The sequence below is a fragment of the Drosophila yakuba genome, chromosome X (genome assembly GCF_016746365.2).
Source record: "Drosophila yakuba strain Tai18E2 chromosome X, Prin_Dyak_Tai18E2_2.1, whole genome shotgun sequence".
In the NCBI taxonomy this organism is placed as follows: Eukaryota; Metazoa; Arthropoda; class Insecta; order Diptera; family Drosophilidae; genus Drosophila; species Drosophila yakuba.
In genome coordinates this window covers 3,536,323-3,558,086 of record NC_052526.2, presented here as the reverse complement: position 1 = coordinate 3,558,086, position 21,764 = coordinate 3,536,323, and the positions used below count along the sequence as shown (strand labels likewise).

The window sequence follows — 21,764 nt, the reverse complement described above, 5'->3', positions numbered from 1 at the left end:
GATTTGAGGCTTGCTGGATTATGGATTATTTATTCATTCATACATTTTTAAAGTTGCCTTCAATCCAACGATAAAGGTTTCGGATTCGCTTAAAGTTTGCCAAAAAGTTTGAGGGGCTGAACCAGAACCAGAACCAAAAAAAAAAAGTACCACCAGCTGTGGAGAGTTACATAACCTGTTGCTAAAATATTTAAAATGTCGCACAAAGGTTGAACCTCTTGCGTTTATTATATGCATGTGTTCGTGTGAAGGTCCTTAAATATTCCATGGCAGTTGCCGGGGTTTTTATATTTATGAGTAACTTGGGTATGGGGACCAGAAGTCATTAGGCAGGCAGCAACTCCTTGGTGTATATTTACCAGAACTTCATCTTGTTTTTGCCTTGTTGTTCAGCTCTCTGTGTTGTGTTGCACAAGGACTTTGATGTCCTTGTCCGGTCTAGTTTTTGAATAATTAATTGCTTTCTGAAGCTTGTGTTCCTGGCTGTATTCTTGTTTCTCCCTCCTCCCATGTCACCCAACCAACCATCCCACCAACCAACCAGCCCTTCTTCTGCAGGCCATAAAATTTCATTAAGAATTTAAATCAAGCTTGACCTGTGGCATCTGCATCTCTCGCTTCATCGGCCAGGTGATGGTGTAAAGTTGTTGTTTTGCCAGAATTTTATTTTGGTCGGATTTGGGTCTCTTGCATATGACACTTGTTAGTCAAGGCTTGGATTTTTGCCCTTTGTGGGTGATCTTTCATGCTTTGAACGAGAGCGATATCATTTTGGGTATGGAAATCCTAAACCCACGGAAAGAAGTTGATTAGCCTGGCCATTGGTCCCTTTGTTTTACATTATATAATGTTTGAGAGCAACCATCGATAACTTTGCCTCGGAAACAAGCCACAAAGCTCCAAAGCAGCCCCAGCCAACCGACCAATATATATATAATCCCTTTTACAGCTGAATCCACATTTACGAGTACGTTTGGCTAATTGAGTGACTCTATATGGAGCTCTGAGGCTAACTTTTGTTGTCCAACTTTTCTGTGCGTGCATGTGTGGATGTGGATGTGGATGTGGATGCGGATGGGGATGTGGATGTGTCTGTGTTTATTGTTATGCAACGAGAAGTGAACCTAAAAAAAAAAGAAGTTTGTAGCTCCGTAATTGAAAATATGTTTGCATGGAAGGCGACTCAATTCATTCAGCGAGCGAGCGAGCAATACATGCTTGTAGTGCTACTCTCATCTCAAATCGAACCAAGCCGAACCAACCCAATCCAAACCAAGTCAAACCGAACCGAATCGAATCCAACCACGCCAAACCAAAACACACGCCCATTTCCATTGCCAACTTTCCACCATCTTGCCAACTCATTTGAAGCCCAGCAGAATGGCAATTGCTTTTGGAGCGTGGTTATATTGAACATTCCGAATTCGAGGGGAATGGAGGGGTATGGAGGGGAGGGGTATGGAGGGGAGGGCGGAATGGGGGGCGGTCCATGGGCGTGGAGAAGGGTGAAGGGTGAAGGGGATGCGATGGCCAAAGGCGCTGGGGCAATAACAGCCGCAGCAATCCCAGGAACGGATGTTGTAAACTAACTGCGGATCTCACTATGCACTCGAAAAAAAAGAAAAAAAGAATGCCCGAAAGTTGTTTAAAAGCAATGGGGAAAAGATATGGTAATTACACATGAGTAAAGTTACCAACCCTATTAGTGAAGCCAATGTGTTTTTACATATTACCATGGTAAGCCCATTGGGACATAATTTTTATTTTTCTGAAAGTTCTAACATCAGCACTTGCATTTTTCGAGTGTACCCACTTTGCATGCAACCATGCATATGACAAAAGTTATGGGATGCAGCTTGGCCTGGCCGAAAGGAACTTGAAGAGGCATTGGCTCCTGGGCTCGGTCAAAAACAAAACTTTGATTTGCACTCAAATGTGACCCCACCCCTTAACCCCTTCAATTGTGCAAGAGGCGAAACCTCCACAATTTCCCCTTCCCCTTCCTCTTCCCCTTCCCCATCCCCTTCCGCTTTGTTCTGGATAGCGCCAACCGTTTGTGGAGCAGAGAGAAAGTTCTATTTGCGCTTTGTGGTTAGTTAGCTATGCGTACAGTGCTCCCAAACCTTGTTGCGGAAGGAAGTGCGGCAGGCAAGGGCTTCGGAAGGAGTTTGGAAGGGGTTTGGAAGGGGTTTGGAACGCGCAAGTCCCTTTCGGATCGCCCGCTCCCTCGCTTGCATACATACGAAATGCACAAACTTTATGAAAAATCTAAAGCAATGCAGGAAACGAAGATAGGGACAGGATGCGAAGCGGCGGCGGGGGAAAGTCGAGGGAAAATGTTCTCGTTAAATTTTTCACATTTTTATTTTAGCCACCAGAACGAGAGAGTTAATTCAGCTGCTGCTGCTTCAGCTTTGAACTAACAATTTGTAGGGATTTCGTTCTGGATTAAGTGTTGGCCAAAGTTTCCAATTTTATCTTTATACATACATATATATATATATATTTTTTTTTTATTCTCGTTCTCCTTTAACTGCATTATGTGCTCGATTAAGAGAGCAAGCGAGCAATCTGAACCGGAAATTCGATGGTAAAATATTAAAAATTTGGTTGCCTTTGGGGACCAGTTAAGAAGATTAGTGAACAAGATAGACGAGTGGTTTTTTCAATGAAGTAGTTCTGAGCTGAAGCTGAGCCTTAATCGAAAACTGACTTATCAGATTGTCTGCGTTGTAAAAGTTACATCAAGTCTGTTATGTATTTTAACGTTTAGGGTGAGGTAAAGGTAATGTTTAAAACACAGCTTATATAAAACAACTAATTGCCTGCATACATTTCTCTTTTAATCCGCCCACATTTACAAGGCAAATACTTAAGTCTAGAAAACCTTGAACCAATAAAACGTGCATAGAACTAATGTTTGCTATTCTCTCTCTCTCTTTTATATTTTTAGGTAAGTCCTTTGAAATGAAGTACGATGCAAACTGACACGACTTCATTGGGTTTGGAAGGCAGTTATTCTGCGGTAGGCAATCTAAGCGATTTAAGTGAATGGACGAAATGCATTCAAAAATAAGCAGAATGTTTTAAATTGAGTTTTTATATGTTAGCGCATAATTGGTACCACAAATTACACTCTTAATGAACTGTAAGTAGCTGGTATAATTTCCCTTCGCTATCTTTGTTTGTAGCTGTATCCTTGTATACTTTTTACCGTCTACAGCAATCAGTGTGAAAGAATTTCGAGTGGCAATGTGTTAAACAATACTGGCAGGTTAAAAGGGGGTGGAGAAAGTGTAACGAAATGAAATTCGCAACAAGAGCAAGGAAACACAAAAAGGTAACACACACAAACACACACCCTCTTGCACACTCTGACACACATACTTGGATACGGAAAAAGTGAAATTAGTCATTTGTAGCGAGCAGTTTTTAAGGAAACAGTTGTGGGGGTTAGGGGTGGTAAGGTGTAAAAAACAAAAATGGAGAAATAAGAAATAAGAAAGGAGGGCGCAAGTGGGGCAGGGGCGTGGTCGGACACGGCTGTTGCACATTCTCATCGCATGCAATTTACGCTGGAACTTTGCCCTCCTTTCGAGCATTGTGTTTGCCATTGAACACGCACACTGAATAGCACTGCGAGTGTGTGGGTGGCTATGCCAGTGTGTGTGTGTGTGAATGTGTGTGTAAAACCATTGTTCACAGACACACTCCCACACACAGACACCTCGAATTGCTGTAAATGGACTCACGGGCAGCATTGTTGCTGTAATTGTTGCAATTGAGCGTAGTTCAGAACAAAAGCCACCCACATATATACACATATGTATATATTTATATGCATTTATATATTTACATATATGCATACATACATGTGCATATCGAGCTTACAATGTGTCACGCAGGCCTTAACTAATGTTTTTTCTTTGGGTTTTTTTTTGCCAGCTTTTTGTCCTAGCAATTTCAGGCCATTGAAATGGGCACATTTGTATGTGTGTGTGAGTGCCCGATAAATTATGGAATTGTTATCCATAAGTGTTGGAAAATAGGTTTTCATTTAAGCAGTAGAACGGCATTTGTTTAGTCGTTAAGAACCAAAAGCTGTTAGAAATTGTATCACAAAACTAGTGTTGTAAAAGTGTTTGTTATGCAAGAGGACAAACCTTTTTGTATTAATGGAGCACATAATTGTAATAAATTTGCAACATCTGCCAACTATTTGATATCTAATAACCATTTAAGCTATTTTTCAAACGCTTTACCAACTATCTTGCATCTTTGACATATCGTTGGCACTTACCATGTTCCATATCATCCGAGTGTCTTAACCTTGTGCCAGCAAGAAAAATGTCAATTTTCCCCGAGAAAATGTTTCTCTAGATTTTTACATTCAATTGCAACTTAGAATTGTCGATGTGGGGGAAATGGAAGAGGATAGCATACAAGCAAAACATAATTTACACGCCAATATCATGTCGTTTTACACTCGTGTGCTTGTGTGTATGTGTGCTGTGTGTGTTTGCCATCTAGCTCGCCTGCACATATACGAGTACAAATACAAATACCAACGACAGGCACCTAAACACACACTCCTCTCTCACATACACACACACACACACATAAAAATGAGGTCAATAACAGGTAGATTATCAAATAACTATTACACATTGCGTGCTGTACGAGACATGAAGCCGACAACGACGAAGGCGACAGCTATACGGTTCAGGATGTGGATGCGGTTTTGAGCACTGAGAATAAATATTAGTAAGTGTGTAGTAAATATGTTCGGACTTGAAAACCCCTGATGGGTTGCTAAAAAGTATGTTGTAAAGCAAGTACGAGGGTCGTTTGATAAGTCCGTGACTTTTTGTATTTGCCGCGCACCTGCTCTAAATACAACACTGCTCCTGTCAGCAGTTATCGATTAACAGCTGACTGTAAAATTTTGAGAAAGCTGCGTTTTTTGGTTTGCGTTTTATAGGCATTGAAAGCAGACGATCTCGTGAATTTTAACGAAAATGGAAAAAAGTGAATTTCGTGTGCTAATTAAGCATTATTTTTTGCGTAAAAAATCCATCACCGAAACCAAGGAAAGACTTGATAAATATTATGGGGACTCTGCACCATCAATTTCAATGGTTAAGAAATGGTTTACTGAGTTCCGTTGTGGTCGTACCAGTACAAGTGATGCCGAACGTTCAGGTCGCCCAAAAGAGGTCGTCATGCCAGAAATCGTCGACAAAATCCATGGAATGATATTGGATGATCGGAGAATGAAAGTGCGTGAGGTAGCTGAGGCTGTAGGCATCTCAACTGAACGGGTACATCACATTTTACATGAATATTTGGACATGAAAAAGCTTTCCGCGCGATGGGTGCCGCGATTGCTCACACACGACCATAAGCGCAACCGTGTGACCATTTCAAAGGAGTGTTTGGCGATGTTCAACCGCAATCCAAACGAATTTTTGCGCCGTTTCGTTACCGTAGACGAAACATGGATCCACCACACCACACCAGAGACCAAAGAACAATCAAGACAGTGGGTTTCTCCGGGTGAACGTGCACCAAAGAAGGCCAAGGTGGGTCTGTCGGCCAACAAGGTCATGGCCACAGTTTTTTGGGATGCACAAGGTATCATTCACATCGATTACCTTGAAAAGGGTAAAACGATCACCGGCGAATATTATTCAGAGCTTTTGGACAGATTCGATATTGATTTGAAGCAGAAACGACCGCATTTGGCGAAAAAAAAAGTGCTGTTCCATCAGGACAATGCACGGGTGCACACGTGTGTAGTCAGCATGGCAAAATTTCATAAATTGGGCTACGAACTGCTACCCCATCCAGCATATTCTCCAGATTTAGCCCCCTGTGACTATTTTTTGTTTCCAAACATGAAGAAATGGCTCGGCGGTAAGAGATTCGGGTCAAATGAAGAGGTCATCACAGAAACAAACGACTATTTTGAGGGCCTTGAGAAAACCTATTATTTGGAAGGAATAAAAAAATTGGAAAAACGCTGGACTAAATGTATAGAGCTAAAAGGAGATTATGTTGAGAAATAAAACGCTTCTTTGACGAAAAAAATATATTTTATTCAAAAAGTCACGGACTTATCAAACGACCCTCGTATTTCTCACTGCAGAACTTTTATACTGTGTTGTATACTCTTACACAGATTTTTCCAATAAAAAGAGACTCGTTTTAGAAATTTGCTTTAAGAACCAACATTTATTTTCACACTGTAACTGTAGTTTCTCGTAGGTCGTGATGCTGCACTGAAAACATATTGCCCCCGTGCCGCACATACGTCCAAAGCTTGTGGCACACGCTCGAGACTTCATGAGTTGGCTTCGTTCGCTCATCTCCTGTTTCATCACCACATTTCTCGTTCCCCAACGCCGCCTCCTTTTGGCACCTTCACTGCTCCTCCTTAGCAACGCCGCCCACTTTTGCTTTCCTTGGCATTTGGACAAGTGGACGGGACCCGGCTCATGTGGTTAGCAATCAACGCCTATACGGCTTGTCTTGCACCACCCACCAGAAAAAGCCAAAAATCCCCCATACGAATTCCTATTCCAATCCCCATCAGCCATGCGTGAAGGTCAATTTATCGCCTAATGACGTTGAACAATGACAAGGGATTCCAGATTCTAGAAACTGTGGAAACGTAGCGAACATTTAGTTTGATTTATCTAGTTGGATAAGCGAACATTAGGGGCAGACAATCAATAAATTTAACCGTGGATTTGAAATTGCTCGCATAAATATTCATTTATGTAAATTGAACATATTTGTCTGTTGAAATATGCATTCATATTTTTGGTTCAACTTTAATGCCTAATAACTGTTCGAAATACTGAAATATAAAACTGTATAGTACAGCTTTATTGTTAAATAATCACTTCAGATTAGCCGTAAAGCAAGTTTAAGTGGAAGTAAGTCTCTAAATGACCTTATACTCGTATATGCATGGTGTATAATAGGTCACCTAATCGGATTTCATATTTACACTCACTTGAACCTAATGAATATAAACAATGGCCGAGCAAATTCATGTTTCACTGCCCTTTGGCAAGCGTTTATTCATTGTCCTGCGGATCAGTTTAAATGCACTTGCAAAGGCAACTCAGGCCAGAAAGCCTGCTTTTGAGGCAAAATCCCATTCCGTGTCCTAATCCCAAACATGCGGCGGCACCATAACCAAGTTAGCAACATCCTGGTTCCGGTTATAGAAATGCGGTTAAGCATTCAGCTTCATAGCTTCCAAGCTTCCTAGCTCCGTCGTCTACATTGGCCAAAGGAATTTGGCTTTTCAGTCTCATGACTTTGTGTGTGTGTGTGTGCAGCTCCACCCCTTTTTGCCACAGAGTGTAGAAGACCACCTGACGATGTTGGGTGATGAAGTCACAGAGCCAGCAGGATATATAGAAACCAGGAGTCTGGATTTAGAATCCAGCCGTTTCGAGCTGCCAAAAACAAATACGGCAAACTGACAGAAAAATAAGTAAAGGGAGCGGAAAAAATGCCAAAATAAAAATAAGAAAAAGGGGCAAAATTTTTGAGAAAAGCGGAAGGAAAAATTGAAAAGAACAGGAACTTATTGCTCGGCAAAGCGTGAAATGTTTACGAGCGAGTGACGATGGCGACTCAAGGGCTGGAGGAGGATTTTCTGGGGGTGTGGTGGGCATAAACTGAAGGGAGGAGCATCGTAAGGAGATTTGTGTGTGCCTAGTGCAAATCGCTCCCTCTTTGTATTTTCCTCGCTGCCTCAACTCCTCGCACAATTGTAAAGAAAATGTTATTAAGGATTTTCTATTATATAACAAAAAGGCGCACTAAAAACACACCCCTTCCCACACAGAAACACACCCTCACACACACACACACATAGAACGGAGGGGTGTCTGTGCGAGGCGCATTAAACACTTGACATATACACGCTTTGAAAATGCATCCATCCGCCATCTTTCGCAGCCCGCATCTTCGTTATGAAGGCTTATACAAATACCCTATCCGTGGGACACGAATATTTTTAGGTGAAAATAAGATTTGCCTTGGTTACCTATTGAGTACTTTACGATTGAGTACTTTTAATGTCACGTAAATAGCTAATGCGATTACACTTTCAGCCATTATTAACGTTGCTCACATTGCGTATACGTGACGGCGTGTTTTAATTGATAATTTTCATATCTTAAAATATTACAGAACGGAGGGTTTTTATTTCTGTTAATATTGAATTCTGCTAATTCGAAATGATGATGCTTGCAAGAAAAACAATAATTACGTGCCATAAATAAAATCGATACACTTTTCGATAACCATTAGCAGCTCGATAAACTATACCGATTAAATCGATCGTTTGAATAAACTACGTTAGGGTACAAGCATAACGTTTGTCGGCAGTATTGGGCTTCTCATTTCGGGCGCAGGCATTAGACGGCTATTTATCTACTTAGTTTTCAAAGTCCCACTTTCCTTTGCTTACCCCATGTCCCTTTCCCCTAGCAAGTGTGTGTGGGTGTGTGTGAGCGAGTGCGAGTCAGTCAGAATGTTGACAAGTCGATGACGGTTACGACGAGTGTATAGTACTATATTTGTGTTTGTGCCTGTTCGCTTTTCCTCTGTCTCTGTGTGGGTGCTCAGCTTAGGGTTCAGCTACGAACATTAGTCAAGTCAACCCAAAATAAGCGACCAAAAGTGGCGCAGTCAAGCAAAAGGGCTCTCGTTGCAGCAATGACTGAATGAATGAATGAGCGGCTGACTGAGCGAGTGAATGCGAGTCCGAATGAGTGACGAAATGCACGACTGGCTGGCTGGCTGACTGATGCTGGGATTCTTGAAGAAATCTACCAAAGGACAGAGCACAGCAGCAGCAGCAGCAGCAGCAGCAGCAGCTGGAATACATATTTCTTCGTCCTGCATTCGAGCATTCCCACTTCCTTTCCCGACTTATATTCATTTTACCTCGCGATTCCTATTTCGCTAGCATCCGCCTTTGTCACGCTCTTGAGTAAGCGGGCACAGTGGAAATATTTGCAAAAATGGCAGCAAAACTGTTTAAAGAGTATTATTTAAAATTTTTTAATACATCCCGAGGGGGTGTATTATTGGTATAAAATTGCGTTACTTCACCACTTCGGATGATGTCGCATGGCTCAGGTTATAAGCACAAGTTTCCTTCCCCTTTTGTATTATTATTATATTTTCCACGACGGTTTTCACGTTTCTTACGCTCTCTAAATTATTTTTATTTTGTACAGCTTTGCTGTACTTTGAGTTTAACAATGTCAGCCATTTTCTTCTTTTGTGACGTCCTCGTGCAGGGAGAGGCCAAGCGAAATGCAGTGAACACAAATACCGTGACTTGCACGGTTCGGTGGGAAAATGGAAAGTGGGTGGGTGGTGCCGACAAGCTAGGATTCATGGGTGGTGGTGGGTTTAGAAAAGTCGGTAGCAGGCGCCTAGCGCAATCTGCTGCAATCTTCTCGAGCAATTCGTCGTTCGCTCCGCGAGTCGATTCATCCTGCCAGGGTACAAAGTACATGCCTTCGTTACGCATTCTTTAATTGAATATTTATCTTGGCTGCTGAAGGATCCCACGTGCACAGCGAGAAATAACGTCTTTAAATATCTTTGTAATGGTAGTTGATCAGTAATTTCAAAGCAACATTTACATGACGAAATGCATGCTAATTGATGATTACAACATGTTACACACGTTGTATGGTTTTAAATGACCAAAAGCAGATTTTTTCTTCGTGCAGTATAAGCCGTATATCCAAACCATTTCGCCCCCATTTCACCATTCACCATTCCATTTTTCGGTGGATAGGCAACCTGATTCGACGTTGTCGCGCGTCCTTGTAATTGCAACTAGAGCGAGTGCGCCTTGTCAGCCTTGTTTTTCGCCATCGGTTATGCAATGTGAGCTGGATGCTGGATACTGGAACAGTGTCCCCTCTTTTACCCCAAAAAACACCCACAAAGCTCGCCACTGATCTACCCATTTGTAAACCATATCCGCATTCTAGTTGCATATGCAATGCATCTAAATTGCTTTCGAGTTCTGTTTGTTGTTTTGCGGCCAGAATCGCATCTGCTTTGGCTTTGAGATTTACGGCTTTGTTGGTTCCGTCCCCTTTCCCTTCCCTTTGCCGATTCATTTCTTTGGTGCCCCCAAACAGACTCACAGCATCTTCCATTCGATTTCTTTTCAACATTTGTTGGAACTGGTACTGCTCGAAATTCCTTATTCTCCATTCTCCGTTCTCCATTCTGCAGTGTGCAGTGTGCATTCTTGCTTTGACATTTTAAATGTTATTTAATGGTGCCCGGAACTTGGGCTGCTGCAACCTGAAAAGAGGAACCTTGAAATCCCGACCATAAATTCATTATTATTATTTTCCCTTCATTCGATTGCTTTGCAGAACGAAGAACGAAGAAGGTGCGCCAGAGTCGAAGCGGTTTACACTTGATTTATATGCGCACTTTGTGCGCAATTTATGACCAGGCCAGAGATCTTCGCTTGGCGACGAGTTTCCCATTTTGTTGGTCATTTTCCCAATATTGGAGCTATGCAATGTGAAGATATGGCTTATATGCGAAAAACGGTGGTCTTCTAGCTAAGTATCTATGGTCGTGTTTATTGTGGTTAATCAACTGTTTGTTTTTTTTTTAACAGTGAGAGTGTCAGGAAAAGGAGTTATGCTTAAACACACCTGCCATAATTATTTTTGAGCTCTACTTTTACTTCTATTTGATCCTCTAAAGAGCATCCGGCTGTTAACCCATATTCTTTTCCTTTTCCTGAATCATTTTGGCGTTAATGGCGTTTCTCTATCGCCAGGTGAACACTCGCTTTTTAACCCTCACGCTTATACGCTTCTTTTTGTCGCTTATTCCCAGTCGCTTTCCCTATTTATCACAACTTTAATCTGTGACACGACTGTTGTGGTAACAACCACCTCCCCTCGGACCATCTGCTAAGCTTCACCCGCGGCGATTTCTCGCTGTGTAACTAAATCACCAGTAAAAGGATGGCGGGGAGGATAAAAGCGAAAAATCCGAGGATAATTAAAAAAAAGTTATACAAATTACCAAGGGTCCTTCGGTTATCCCTACAGAGCTCCCGCGTTTCAGCTCGCCATAGCTGTAATTAAATGATGTTTATTAAACGTCCACCATTGTTTATGCCCCCGCGTAAGTTGCGCAGGGTTTGCGAATGGGAAAAAAAGTATTCGGTTTCGTAATTCATATTCACATTTCAAATGTAATCCTTAAAAATGCATAACCGTATTTGTTAAATACTTGAAACATGGCTGCTAAATGATTGCTATGTTTAAGCAAGGGTATCAAACGAGTTGTTTCCTCAACTCTTTAATCGTTTTGAAGCAGCATAAGTTGCATTGCCAGCCGCCACTTGAAAGTTGAAATAATGGCAAGACAAACCGGGCTTATGTACAATTAAATTATATAACATGGTGTAGTATATAGAAAATGTTTATATTGTGCACATATACCTGTACATATATTTTTTGGCAAAGCAAAGGAAGCACACAAAAACCACAAAAATGCCGCCCACACTGGATGCTGATGTTTTGTTGTGTCCTCGTTGGCATTTAGGGCGGCTGTCACGCCCATACTTACCATGACTTGCCGTCAAAGGGTTAAGGAAAATAGAGGGCTAAGGCAGAGGTCGTATTCGGGGGTTTGGGGGTTCGGAAGTGGCAGATGGGTTGGTTTAGTGGAAAAGCAGCAACACATCCGCTTGCCCTTGCGGCATATCCTGCAGTTTCCTTCCGCCCCCCTTCTACCCCTCTTAGGCCGACTTCCCCCCACCCGCAGAGTTTCCCGAGTTTCCCCACCTGTCAGTTTATCTAACACGCACTTCAGGCTAAAGAGCAACGGAAGGCGGTAAAGTGCCAGGCAAAACAGCAAAAATAAAGGAGCAAGAGAAGCGAGACCAAAAAATACGTAAATTAACAAAACCTGCCACCAATCATGGGTGTGTGTCCCTGCGTGTGTGTTTGTGTGCGTGTGTGTGTGTGTGTGTTGCGGGCGGGAAAAACGAAAACCCGATGGGGAGATTTACCCTTTTTCCCTTTTTTGATAGCCAAACGGGTGCAGGATAAACTGAAAAAGCATCGAGATACACTTTCAATTTGACAGGATTCTAGGCTTTCCTGGCCACGAAATGGCGGCAGTCGCTTCGTTTTTATGGCGATGATGGCGCAGAAAATATATAACTAATGATTGGCTAAAAACTTGCAAGCGTTGGAAAGATAATCACCAGATAAAATTGACTATGGTGTATGCTCTCTCTCCTCCAACTTTAAGTTACGAAAATATCTGTGTGTTCATATTTAGCTATGCTATTAGTACAGTAATTAAATCCATTGAGGAGTGCCAAAGAGTATCTCATGAATTCGACTTGGCACTGTGAACAGTGCTTGTGTGTTTTTCGTTGGCTTCTTTTGTCAGAAAACAAGCAACAGGAACAACGGAAAGGACTAACTCCTGTGGCGTGAATGCCGGTGTGTGCGTGCTGGTGTGCGTGTTGGTGTGCGTGTTGGTGTGCGTGAGAGGGTGAGTGAAATTAGTTTGGGGCAACGAGGCACATTTTTGAGATTCATAAAGTTGCGTGCGTGTGCGCGAGTGTGCGAGTGTGTGTTAATTTCAAGTTGACTCCTCGTTTCACTCGTTTAATTGGCCTGACTGACACTAAACACACATATGGAGAATTACAACCAGAACACGAAGAGGAAAAACACCAAATGAAGTTCATGCTTATGAATTAATGACGCAACTGCGAAACGACAAGCAACAAAAAAAAACACCAACGAAGGTGAAACAAAATGGCAGGGGCTTTTTTATTTTGTTGGGTTCATTGAACCCAACCACCGTCCCTTGGGTTGACAAATTTCAATTAATTAACTCATTTCATATTCATCTTCATTCGGCCGAAATGCAATGAAATCATTCAATTAAGCCAAGTCAATAATTCATGGTCCTAGAAGGTCTTCTATCGAAATGCTTCTATCGAAATGTGTGGCATTCAAGGTAATTGTTGAACTGCATTTACATTCAGGCAATTGCTGCCGAAAGTATTTCCTTGATTAAAATCCAACGCTCGGAAGTCGAAGGCAAATTGCAAATGCTAATTAAGTTACGGGTATGTTCTTTTGTTGATGCTACGTATTCATATAACACTTGAATTGCCTCTCTTAATCTTTGGTTTATTAACGAATTTGCAATGATTATATCCCCTTTCTGCATCTGCCGTGTAATTTACAGGCATTTCATTAAGATTTTTTAAGCAGAAATCTTAAACTGCTGCCCTTTGAGATGCTGTGAAATGATTATTTCATGTCATATAATATTTACAACCAACAAATTATAAATGCAGGGCAAATAATGGCGAAAAACGCAACTTCGCACATATTTGCAGAGCATAACAGCGAAAATACATACATATATCTCCATGCTTATGGTTGAAAGTCAAAAAGGCGATCATTTTATTTGCCACTGTCGCCCACACATCCATTTATACACAAAAATATGTATATAAACCCTATGTGGCACATCTTTACATTATATATATAGTAGACATGTTTACCTGCTACCGCCCACTTTCGCGCCCCTTCCCTCGCCCCCCTTTTGTTTGTTAGCTTTGGTCGACGTCAATTTATTGATACCCGCAAAATAAAAAAAAAATGTGAGAAAAAGGAAATAAAATTCGAAGCATGGGAAAAGCAAAACGTAGCCATAAAAATGAAACTGAAAATTAAGGAAAATTGCCAGTGAGTGTTGCGAAAAATGTTGGCGTGTGTTGGTGCGTTTGGGTTGCTAACTGAAGTTAAGGTATTTGTCAACACAATGCTCGTAATTTTCGTGCGCTTAGAGTATGACGTATACGCCTTGGTGTACTGCGAGAACTTTACGTCTTTCACGTCTCTTTGTGGAACATAAGTTAAGATTACGCAGTAGATTATTTTCCTTTAAAGTGATTCAATCAAATGGGTTTAGTTTTTGTAAAAGCCTTTGAATACAAATGGTATAAAACAACCTGGGTGCATCCAAGTTGGCATATACGCTATCGCTTAGAAGGTATTTTTAGTGTTCTTTTTCTTGTTAGGTTTTTTATAGTTCTTGATTTTATTTACTATTTGCTTGGCTGCGGGTGTCGACAGTGGCGACGTGGGTCAGTCGGATGCCAGGACACGCTTATCCTTTGCGTCCGTCGCCATCGTCTTCACATTTCCTCAACTTTTCCCCTGGTTTTCCCCATCCCTTCATTTTTTATCGGGGTCTCAGCTCGTGCTTTCGTTACGGACGAACTGTAGAGAACGCGTAAAGCGTAAACTACAAATTGTTTTGTAGTTGCCTCAAATGCTTCTTGCTCTTTTCATTTTTTTGTTGTTTCCTCTTATTTTGTTGCGGCAACAGCAATTGGCTTCATTTTTATTGGCATTTATGGGGAGGCGTGGCAGGAGGGCGGGTGGGCAGGTGGACAAGCGCCACCCACAATTGGGGCAACTTCGTTACGCTCCTTTTATTTTTATTTTATTTGATACACGGTTTCTTTTCCTTTTCCATTTATTTGACCTCGCCATGTGTGTGGGTGCTTGGTTGCTTGGGTTGTTGGATGGTTGGGTGTTTGCTCACGTAATTCCCTAATTAAATACTTAAATTGTAATTGCTTTCGAACAGAGAGCGACGAGAGCTGAGCTGCAGGAGTCCTGTCATTAAAACGAATATATATATCTCGTATATATATCTATATAAATTTATATATATATATATTTATATAGCAATGTGTACACGAGTCTATTGAAAAGGCATTAAGGCGCGTTGGTTTTGCAGCTGCTTTCTGGGCAAAGTGTAAAACTGTGAGGTAACTAAAAGATGTGTCTACATCGTGCTTTCGTTTCCAATTCAATCTGCTTGAATAATTCATCATGTAGACATGACATTGCAACACACAGACAGACAGACAGACAGACACCCACACCCAATCGAATCAACTTTAATTGAATGAAAACAAATCATGCCAATCATATTGACTCTATCCAATTAAATTAAACGAAAATATTTCAAATACATCTAAGATGATTTGGATCAATTAAAATGTGGCCAAACCAAATGGAGTTTGACAATTTTCTAAATGTCACATACTTTTGGATACCGGTGATATGGTTTAATATTTATTATTATTGAGAAATTAACGCATGATTAAAATTAATATTATTATTAATATTATTATTAATATTATTTCGATAAACAGAAGGCTACTTCAATAAAAAAAAAGCGCACATGGCGTTTAGGAAGTCAATAATGGGAAGGCATCATTAAGAATATCTATAGTTGCCATCAAAATGCGATGTAGAAGGAAAGCCAGTAGCTGTAGTGCAGTGAGTACCACGTTATTCGCTTTCCGGTCCGTTGAGCCATATAAGTCATCGCTTTAATTTTAATTGCCCCCTGACTAAGCTTACAGCGCTTACTACGCCTCTGTTGACCCAGGACCTCTGGCCACCGGCGATTTTCCTGTCTGCTCCTTGAACTTCTTCCTCTTCATGTTCCTCTTGCCTCTTGCCTCGTGCATCCTGGCCACGTTTTTATGTGCTTTTAAGTGTGCAATTAAAGGTCAATTGCCGCCCCGGCTGGACAGCCAAACGGCTCACGCTGAAGTAGCCCATAAATGAGCCGTAGTGTGTGAGCTATACTCGTATAATTATTTCCTTCCGCTTTTCCTTTTTAAAAACATAACCTCTATTGCCTTCGATGTACATTTAATGTACTTATAAAACTAGGGGACGTACCAAAGTTTTGGCATTTAAGTGTTAAGGTTGAGAGAGAAATCGTTAAAACGCTTGAAATGAACACCTAATTGCTGTGAATGGAATTGCCAGTAAAGTTGGCTGCGCAGCTTGTGTATTGTCCATAAGTCAAATCATCGGTGATCACTTAAAAAATTTCCAGTTGCCACAGCCACATGGCCGAATCGGAGGGCCCCAATTTGGTCGAGTACAAGGCCGGCCGCATGATACTTCTGGGCAAAATGGTCGAGCCCGATGAGCGCAAGGGCCTGCTCTTTGTGCGCCGATCCGCCGGTGATAACCAGGTGCACATCCACTGGATGGACCGGCGATCCGGGGCCGTTGAGCTGGACATTGTCGCCACGCCGGGCGTCCTCGAATTCCGTCACATTGATCAGTGCAAAACCGGTCGGGTTTATGTCCTCAAGTACACACGATCGCCGCAGCGTTACTTTTTCTGGATGCAGGAGCCGCAGGCGGACGGAGATGCGTTATTTTGTCAGCGGGTCAACGAACTGATTGCCAGTGGTGAACGCAAATTGGACGAGAGTGCGGCGGCCGACGGCGATGTGGATACAGATGTGGAGCACGAAACCCGTCGCGGTTTCGGTGGCAGTGAAAATCCTCAAGTTCTCGCGGATTTGCTGGCCGGAACGCCAGAAACTTGGCTACCAACTAGACAGAATGTGACTCATAGGCAAAGTAATGATACGGTGGAAGTTACACCGCCCTTGGCATTTTCCGATCCCCATACAGATACAGAGCTATTCGACTTGACAGCTGTTTTGCGCATTTATGGCGTCGAAGCAGTGGAAAATCTCCTAAGTTGCCCATTGAGACGTGAGAAGCTGCTAGCCCAACTGCCCAAGGATCCTGAGGCAGAGGATGAGCAGGAAGACATTCTAGAGCATATGCATTCGCCACAATTCAACGAGACCTTGTCCTATTTCTCCGTAGCACTGCATTCGGGAGTGCTCAGATCGATTCTGGAGCCCCTGTTCCAACATGATCATCTCGAGGCCTTGGATGCCGCCCAAGTTGGGGATATTGAGCGCTTTCTACGTGAACTGCATCGTGACGAAAGACCAGCCGATTAAACAGGGAGGTGGTTCAATGCTCACAAATAAGTCAAAATATAGAGAATTAAATATGGCACATAAACTGAAAAGAGGTAGAGCGTACAAAATGCAATAACTGCTCGACTCCTTGGTCGTCGTTTCGTCTCGAGTTACGAAGATAAATGAGATGCCATAAGTTAGACGACAACTTGCTGCACAACTCCAGACAAAGACCAAGCGGATAAAAGTGTGCTTGTGCCCAGAAAAGAAGTAGCAAAAAAATAAAAAAAACGGGAGAAAAAAAGGAAAAGAATGGGGAAACACTAAAAATTGATATAAAATACACAGAAAAAGGAGCAAAGCAACGATGAATACAAAACGAAGGAAATTTCTCAAATAAGAAATAGTTGTAAACTATGGGGAGTACTTAGGATCTCGGGTTATTGTGGCTGTGGGGTTTGTTTTCCAGTGTTTTTTTTTTTTAGTTATTTTCGACTCCTTCAGAGTCCTGGGCCCTGCGACAGCAGTTTTCTTTGCCTCATTTGTATGGCGCACTGTACTGTCCTTCTACTCCTTGTGCCGCCCATGCTTACCAAAAACTTTTTCCACGTTGTTTTAATGAAACTAAGTGAGCGGAAAAATGGTGGACAGCGGGACAGTGTAAGGCATTGTGCGATGGGTTTTCGGGCCAGATTCGAATATGCTGGGCTGGTAACAGTTTTACCCTTTTTTTTCCGGCATAGAAAAGAAAACTTAAGAAAAGCTAAATTTTCGGAAAGTTGTTGCATTGTGTCAGAGTTTTGGACAATGGCATGTTGGCGGTGGAAAAATTGATTAAAAAAAAAAAGAAAATAGTGACAGAGAAAAAGCAAATTTGACGATTACTTTTTGCCACCCAGTTTTTTTGTCTACACTTTTATCCTGCGTTAGTCATTGCAGTGTGTGTCCAGCGTTTTTGATGTTAGTAAGTCTGCGCTTTGTTTCTCATATAAGTGCACTTTAAAGGCATATAACTTTGAAGGATTCAGGAATACGCTTATAACATTATTGATTAAAATAGGCAAACGTTATGGCATTTCATTTCAAACGTGCCACTTGTGCAATTCGCTTGACTTCCATAATCCTTTCCCTGAGTTTCTCGCATTTAACCAACTAAAACTAATAATGCTCCCCTCCCCTCCCTTGTGGGACCAACATAAAACTTAATGGTAAATGGCGTTGCAGAGAATTGCCATAAAAATTACTTAAACCGAACAAGCAGCTTAAATATGCCGCTTATTGATGTTCTCCACAACGAAGTAAATGCAATAATAGTTAAGAGAAAAGGGTCCCCCCCACCGCTTTTCCCCCAAAAAAGGCGGAGTGTGCAACATAGGGCACTAGCTAGCTCTTTAGCCGCTTTTCCAGCTCTCAGCTCACCAACTCCATTTCCATTCACATTCACATTTTCATGCCCTTTGCCACTTTTCCATCTCTCCAGCTCTCCAGCTCTCGACGGCTATGCGTGTTGCATACTAATTTCAAAAATTTGCCATTACATTTGTACTTCGCACTGCTCCATGGCACTACTACAACATACCACCACTCATTCCACCTATTTTCTACCCATTTTCCTGCCCTTCAGCTTGTCGGTTTGCTGCCATCTTGAATTACGCAAACACACACACAACATGCACAGTGTGTGGAGTGTGTGTGTGTGTTTGATTCTGTTTTTGGTCCTTGATAATGAAGCACACAACTGAAGCTGTAGCTGTAGCTGGAACTGAAACTGAAACTAAAACTAGCAGGGAGCTAGGGAAACCTGGGGTAATTCACACACGAAATTGCCGGAATTTTTGCTGTAGTCAAAGGTGAAGGCAAAGCATCTTAGCCACACATGCAACACACAACGTGCTCCGTGCAAACAAGCAGCATTTGTTGCTCAAAGTGAATTTTCATTCCGGGCTAAATGTAAATAAAAGGCTGGCTTCTTTTTTCTTTTTTTTTTTCGTTTCAATTGCCCGGCAGGCAATGAAAATACCCATAGAATTTGCCACCTGATGGAGATTACAATCAATTGGTCAATTATTTTTGATGCTTGAAGCAGAGTACGTAGACGAATTACTGAATTACAAAATATGGCCACATTTTATTGGTTATGTAGCTTGGCTTATTGCCACTGAGTTTCTTGTACGTACGTATTAAGTATCCTTTGGATAAACAGAGCATAGTAGAAACTACATACTTTTTTCTTGCCTTTGGCTTTATCCCACTTTGAGTTCAGGCAATGGCAATAGGCCAAAGGCACTTAATTAAGGAGATGGCGAAATTCGAGGAATTTGTGTGCTGTTTCAATGGGATTTCTAATGAGAATCTGTTTGACGCGCCCGAAGGCAAAGTCAAAAACTTAAAGCACGTGTCATAATTGTCAATGCCACAATGCTTATATGTAAATAGATATATATATATATATATATATATATATATATATATATATATATATATATACATATTTATAAGTGTGTGATGTATGGCGTATGCTGCGGCAAACGGAAGTCACACAGATAGAGGACCAGAAAATGGCAGACAAATGACAAATGGCAAATGGCAGAGGAATTCGACATTGGGCAAACATTGTCGCATAAAGGAAACGCACTGGCCTCAAGCATATCCTTCCCAGAAACCAGAAAACACTCATTGGGAGGTGGTCAAACATTTCCTCTGCCTTTCACCACTTTGGCTCTGTTGCTCCTGAAAATGCTGCCCTTGAAAAGTAGAGATGGCACACCATCCATGTATTATCGATAATTTCGATTAAAAAAAAAACACAATTTGACTGCACCCATTCAAAGTAAAGTGCTTTAAATTCGGCTTGGTAAGGGAACTCTTTCTATTGATAATGTATCCATCGATTTCCTGACATATCTGCCGCAAAAGTGTGTAATAAAAAGTGTCGACAGGACGGGGAGAAGTCGCCAAATGGCCAGCGACAGTGTGGCTGGCAGATTCTCCCTCCTTCCCAGCATTTCCCGTTACCCCTCCACTCAATTTTAGCCACTGGCCTAGTTCGCATTGATGCCGCAGTCCATGAGACAATAACTTAGGGAGTGCGGCGCGGGGTCGACCGGAACCCGAATAAAAATCAAATAATAGCGTAAAAGCTCTCTCCCCTTAAAAGAAAGCAACAAAAAATCATGCACATGCGAGGAGGGGACAGAAATCGGAGGAAACTGGGGGAAGAACCGCCTGTCCAAGGGACAACAATAAAATGTCGCCATCGAGCTTTGTTCGCGTCGCCAAACCAGAAAGTTAACCCACTTGCAAAAAGCAATGAATAAATTTTCCAACTGAAGCTGGAAAAACTTTCTTGTCGCAGCCAAAAAAGCCGAATTAAATAGAAGCAGTAGGTGTGTATCTATGGAGCAAAACACCACGAATGCAGTTGAAAACTAAACTAATGCTGAATTTTATAAATTATTTTTATTGATAGTGGGAAAACTAGTTGTTTGTTTTCAAATATATATATGAAAAGAACAAAAAAAACCGAAAAGTTTCGCATGAAATTTTAATTCAAATGTATCCGATTTAAGTCAACAATTACTGGAATCCCGTGAATTAAATAACTTTTACGGACGACCCATGAATCCATGATGTCATTCGCGGGTTAAGTGCATCGCTCGATATGCCAGATGAAGAGGACAAAAGTGCATTTAACAAATTAAAATCCCAGAAACCACCGTCCAAACGAAATGGCAATAAAGCTCTGGTTTTTTTTAGTACGCACAAAAAAAAAAAAAAAAGGAGAAATGGCTTTTTTGGGCCACGTCCAGTCCAGTAATGATGTTGTTGCCGGAACGTTTGGGGACCTCTGGTTATTTGGTCCTCTCTGATCCGCCGCCGCCTCCTCGATTTCCCGGCTGCGAAAATGCATCCGAGCCGGAACTGACACGCACAAAAGGATATGCAACATTCACTAATAAATTTCATATTTATGTAGAACACAGAGTGCAGTCAGTGAGGACGATGGCTAAGAGGGAAATATCCGGCAAAATATAAACGTAAAATTGCCGGCCAACCAGAGTTTGTTGTGTGTGCGGTTCCGAATGCAAACATTTGGAAAGGGCTTGCCAATGGGCGAGAAATGCGGGGGAAATGAATGAGGGGCACTTTTCGGGCACATCTGACAATCTCGGCAGGACAATAAAACCGATTCGAAATTAAATCGAATATGTGGATAATCAGCATTGGGCTAAATGTCACATAAAACTGTATCCACGCCGTATTCTTCATGGCTGATTTTCTCTTCTTTTCTATAGTGCAAATATATTTCAAATTGGTATGTATATATATATATGTATATTTAAGATTTAAAACCCAATGTTTGTTTGTGATATGTTTTGTATTTTTTGTTTATTGATTGAGCCTAGTCATGTCAAATGTGAAACACGTGAACCGCAGGCAATTAAAGCTAAATCTTTTCATCATTTTTAGATATTTTTTTGCAGCCAAGTGAATGGGGCAGGCGAGCAAAACCAGTAATCATAAGCCAAAACCAAACCAATTCAATAATCAATTGCAAATCAATTTATTTGCTTGTGCCGCAATAATAATATTCACAATACTATACAAGCGACAATCTATTGTAGATGGCAATGATATTTTTCTCGCTTTATTTAATTTCTTTTACAACTACCTTAATTTGCATAATTTGAACTTATTAACAGCAGCTTTGAATCCGGCTTAAATTCCATAAATATTTATTTAATCACTTATTCATGCATTATTATTATCACAGTTTTAATGTTTACTCATTGAGCGAGTAATAAAAATAAAAAAAAAACACTTTGCAGAACTATAAATATTTGATGAAAATAAATGCTAAAATAATTCAATATTTGCT

The 21,764-nt window shown here is 41.3% G+C and overlaps 2 protein-coding genes across 7 annotated transcripts in view; both read left to right on the top strand.

The window, feature by feature from the left end:
- LOC6524172 (neurobeachin) overlaps positions 1-21,764 on the top strand; it is a 164,476-nt gene that overhangs the window by 24,261 nt on the left and 118,451 nt on the right. The window lies entirely within an intron of this gene.
- LOC6524176 (proteasomal ubiquitin receptor ADRM1 homolog) lies at positions 15,913-17,285 on the top strand. Its single transcript, XM_002100003.4, has one exon. The coding sequence runs from the start codon at positions 16,004-16,006 to the stop codon at positions 16,922-16,924; it is 921 nt and encodes a 306-aa protein (XP_002100039.1). The 5' UTR covers positions 15,913-16,003; the 3' UTR covers positions 16,925-17,285.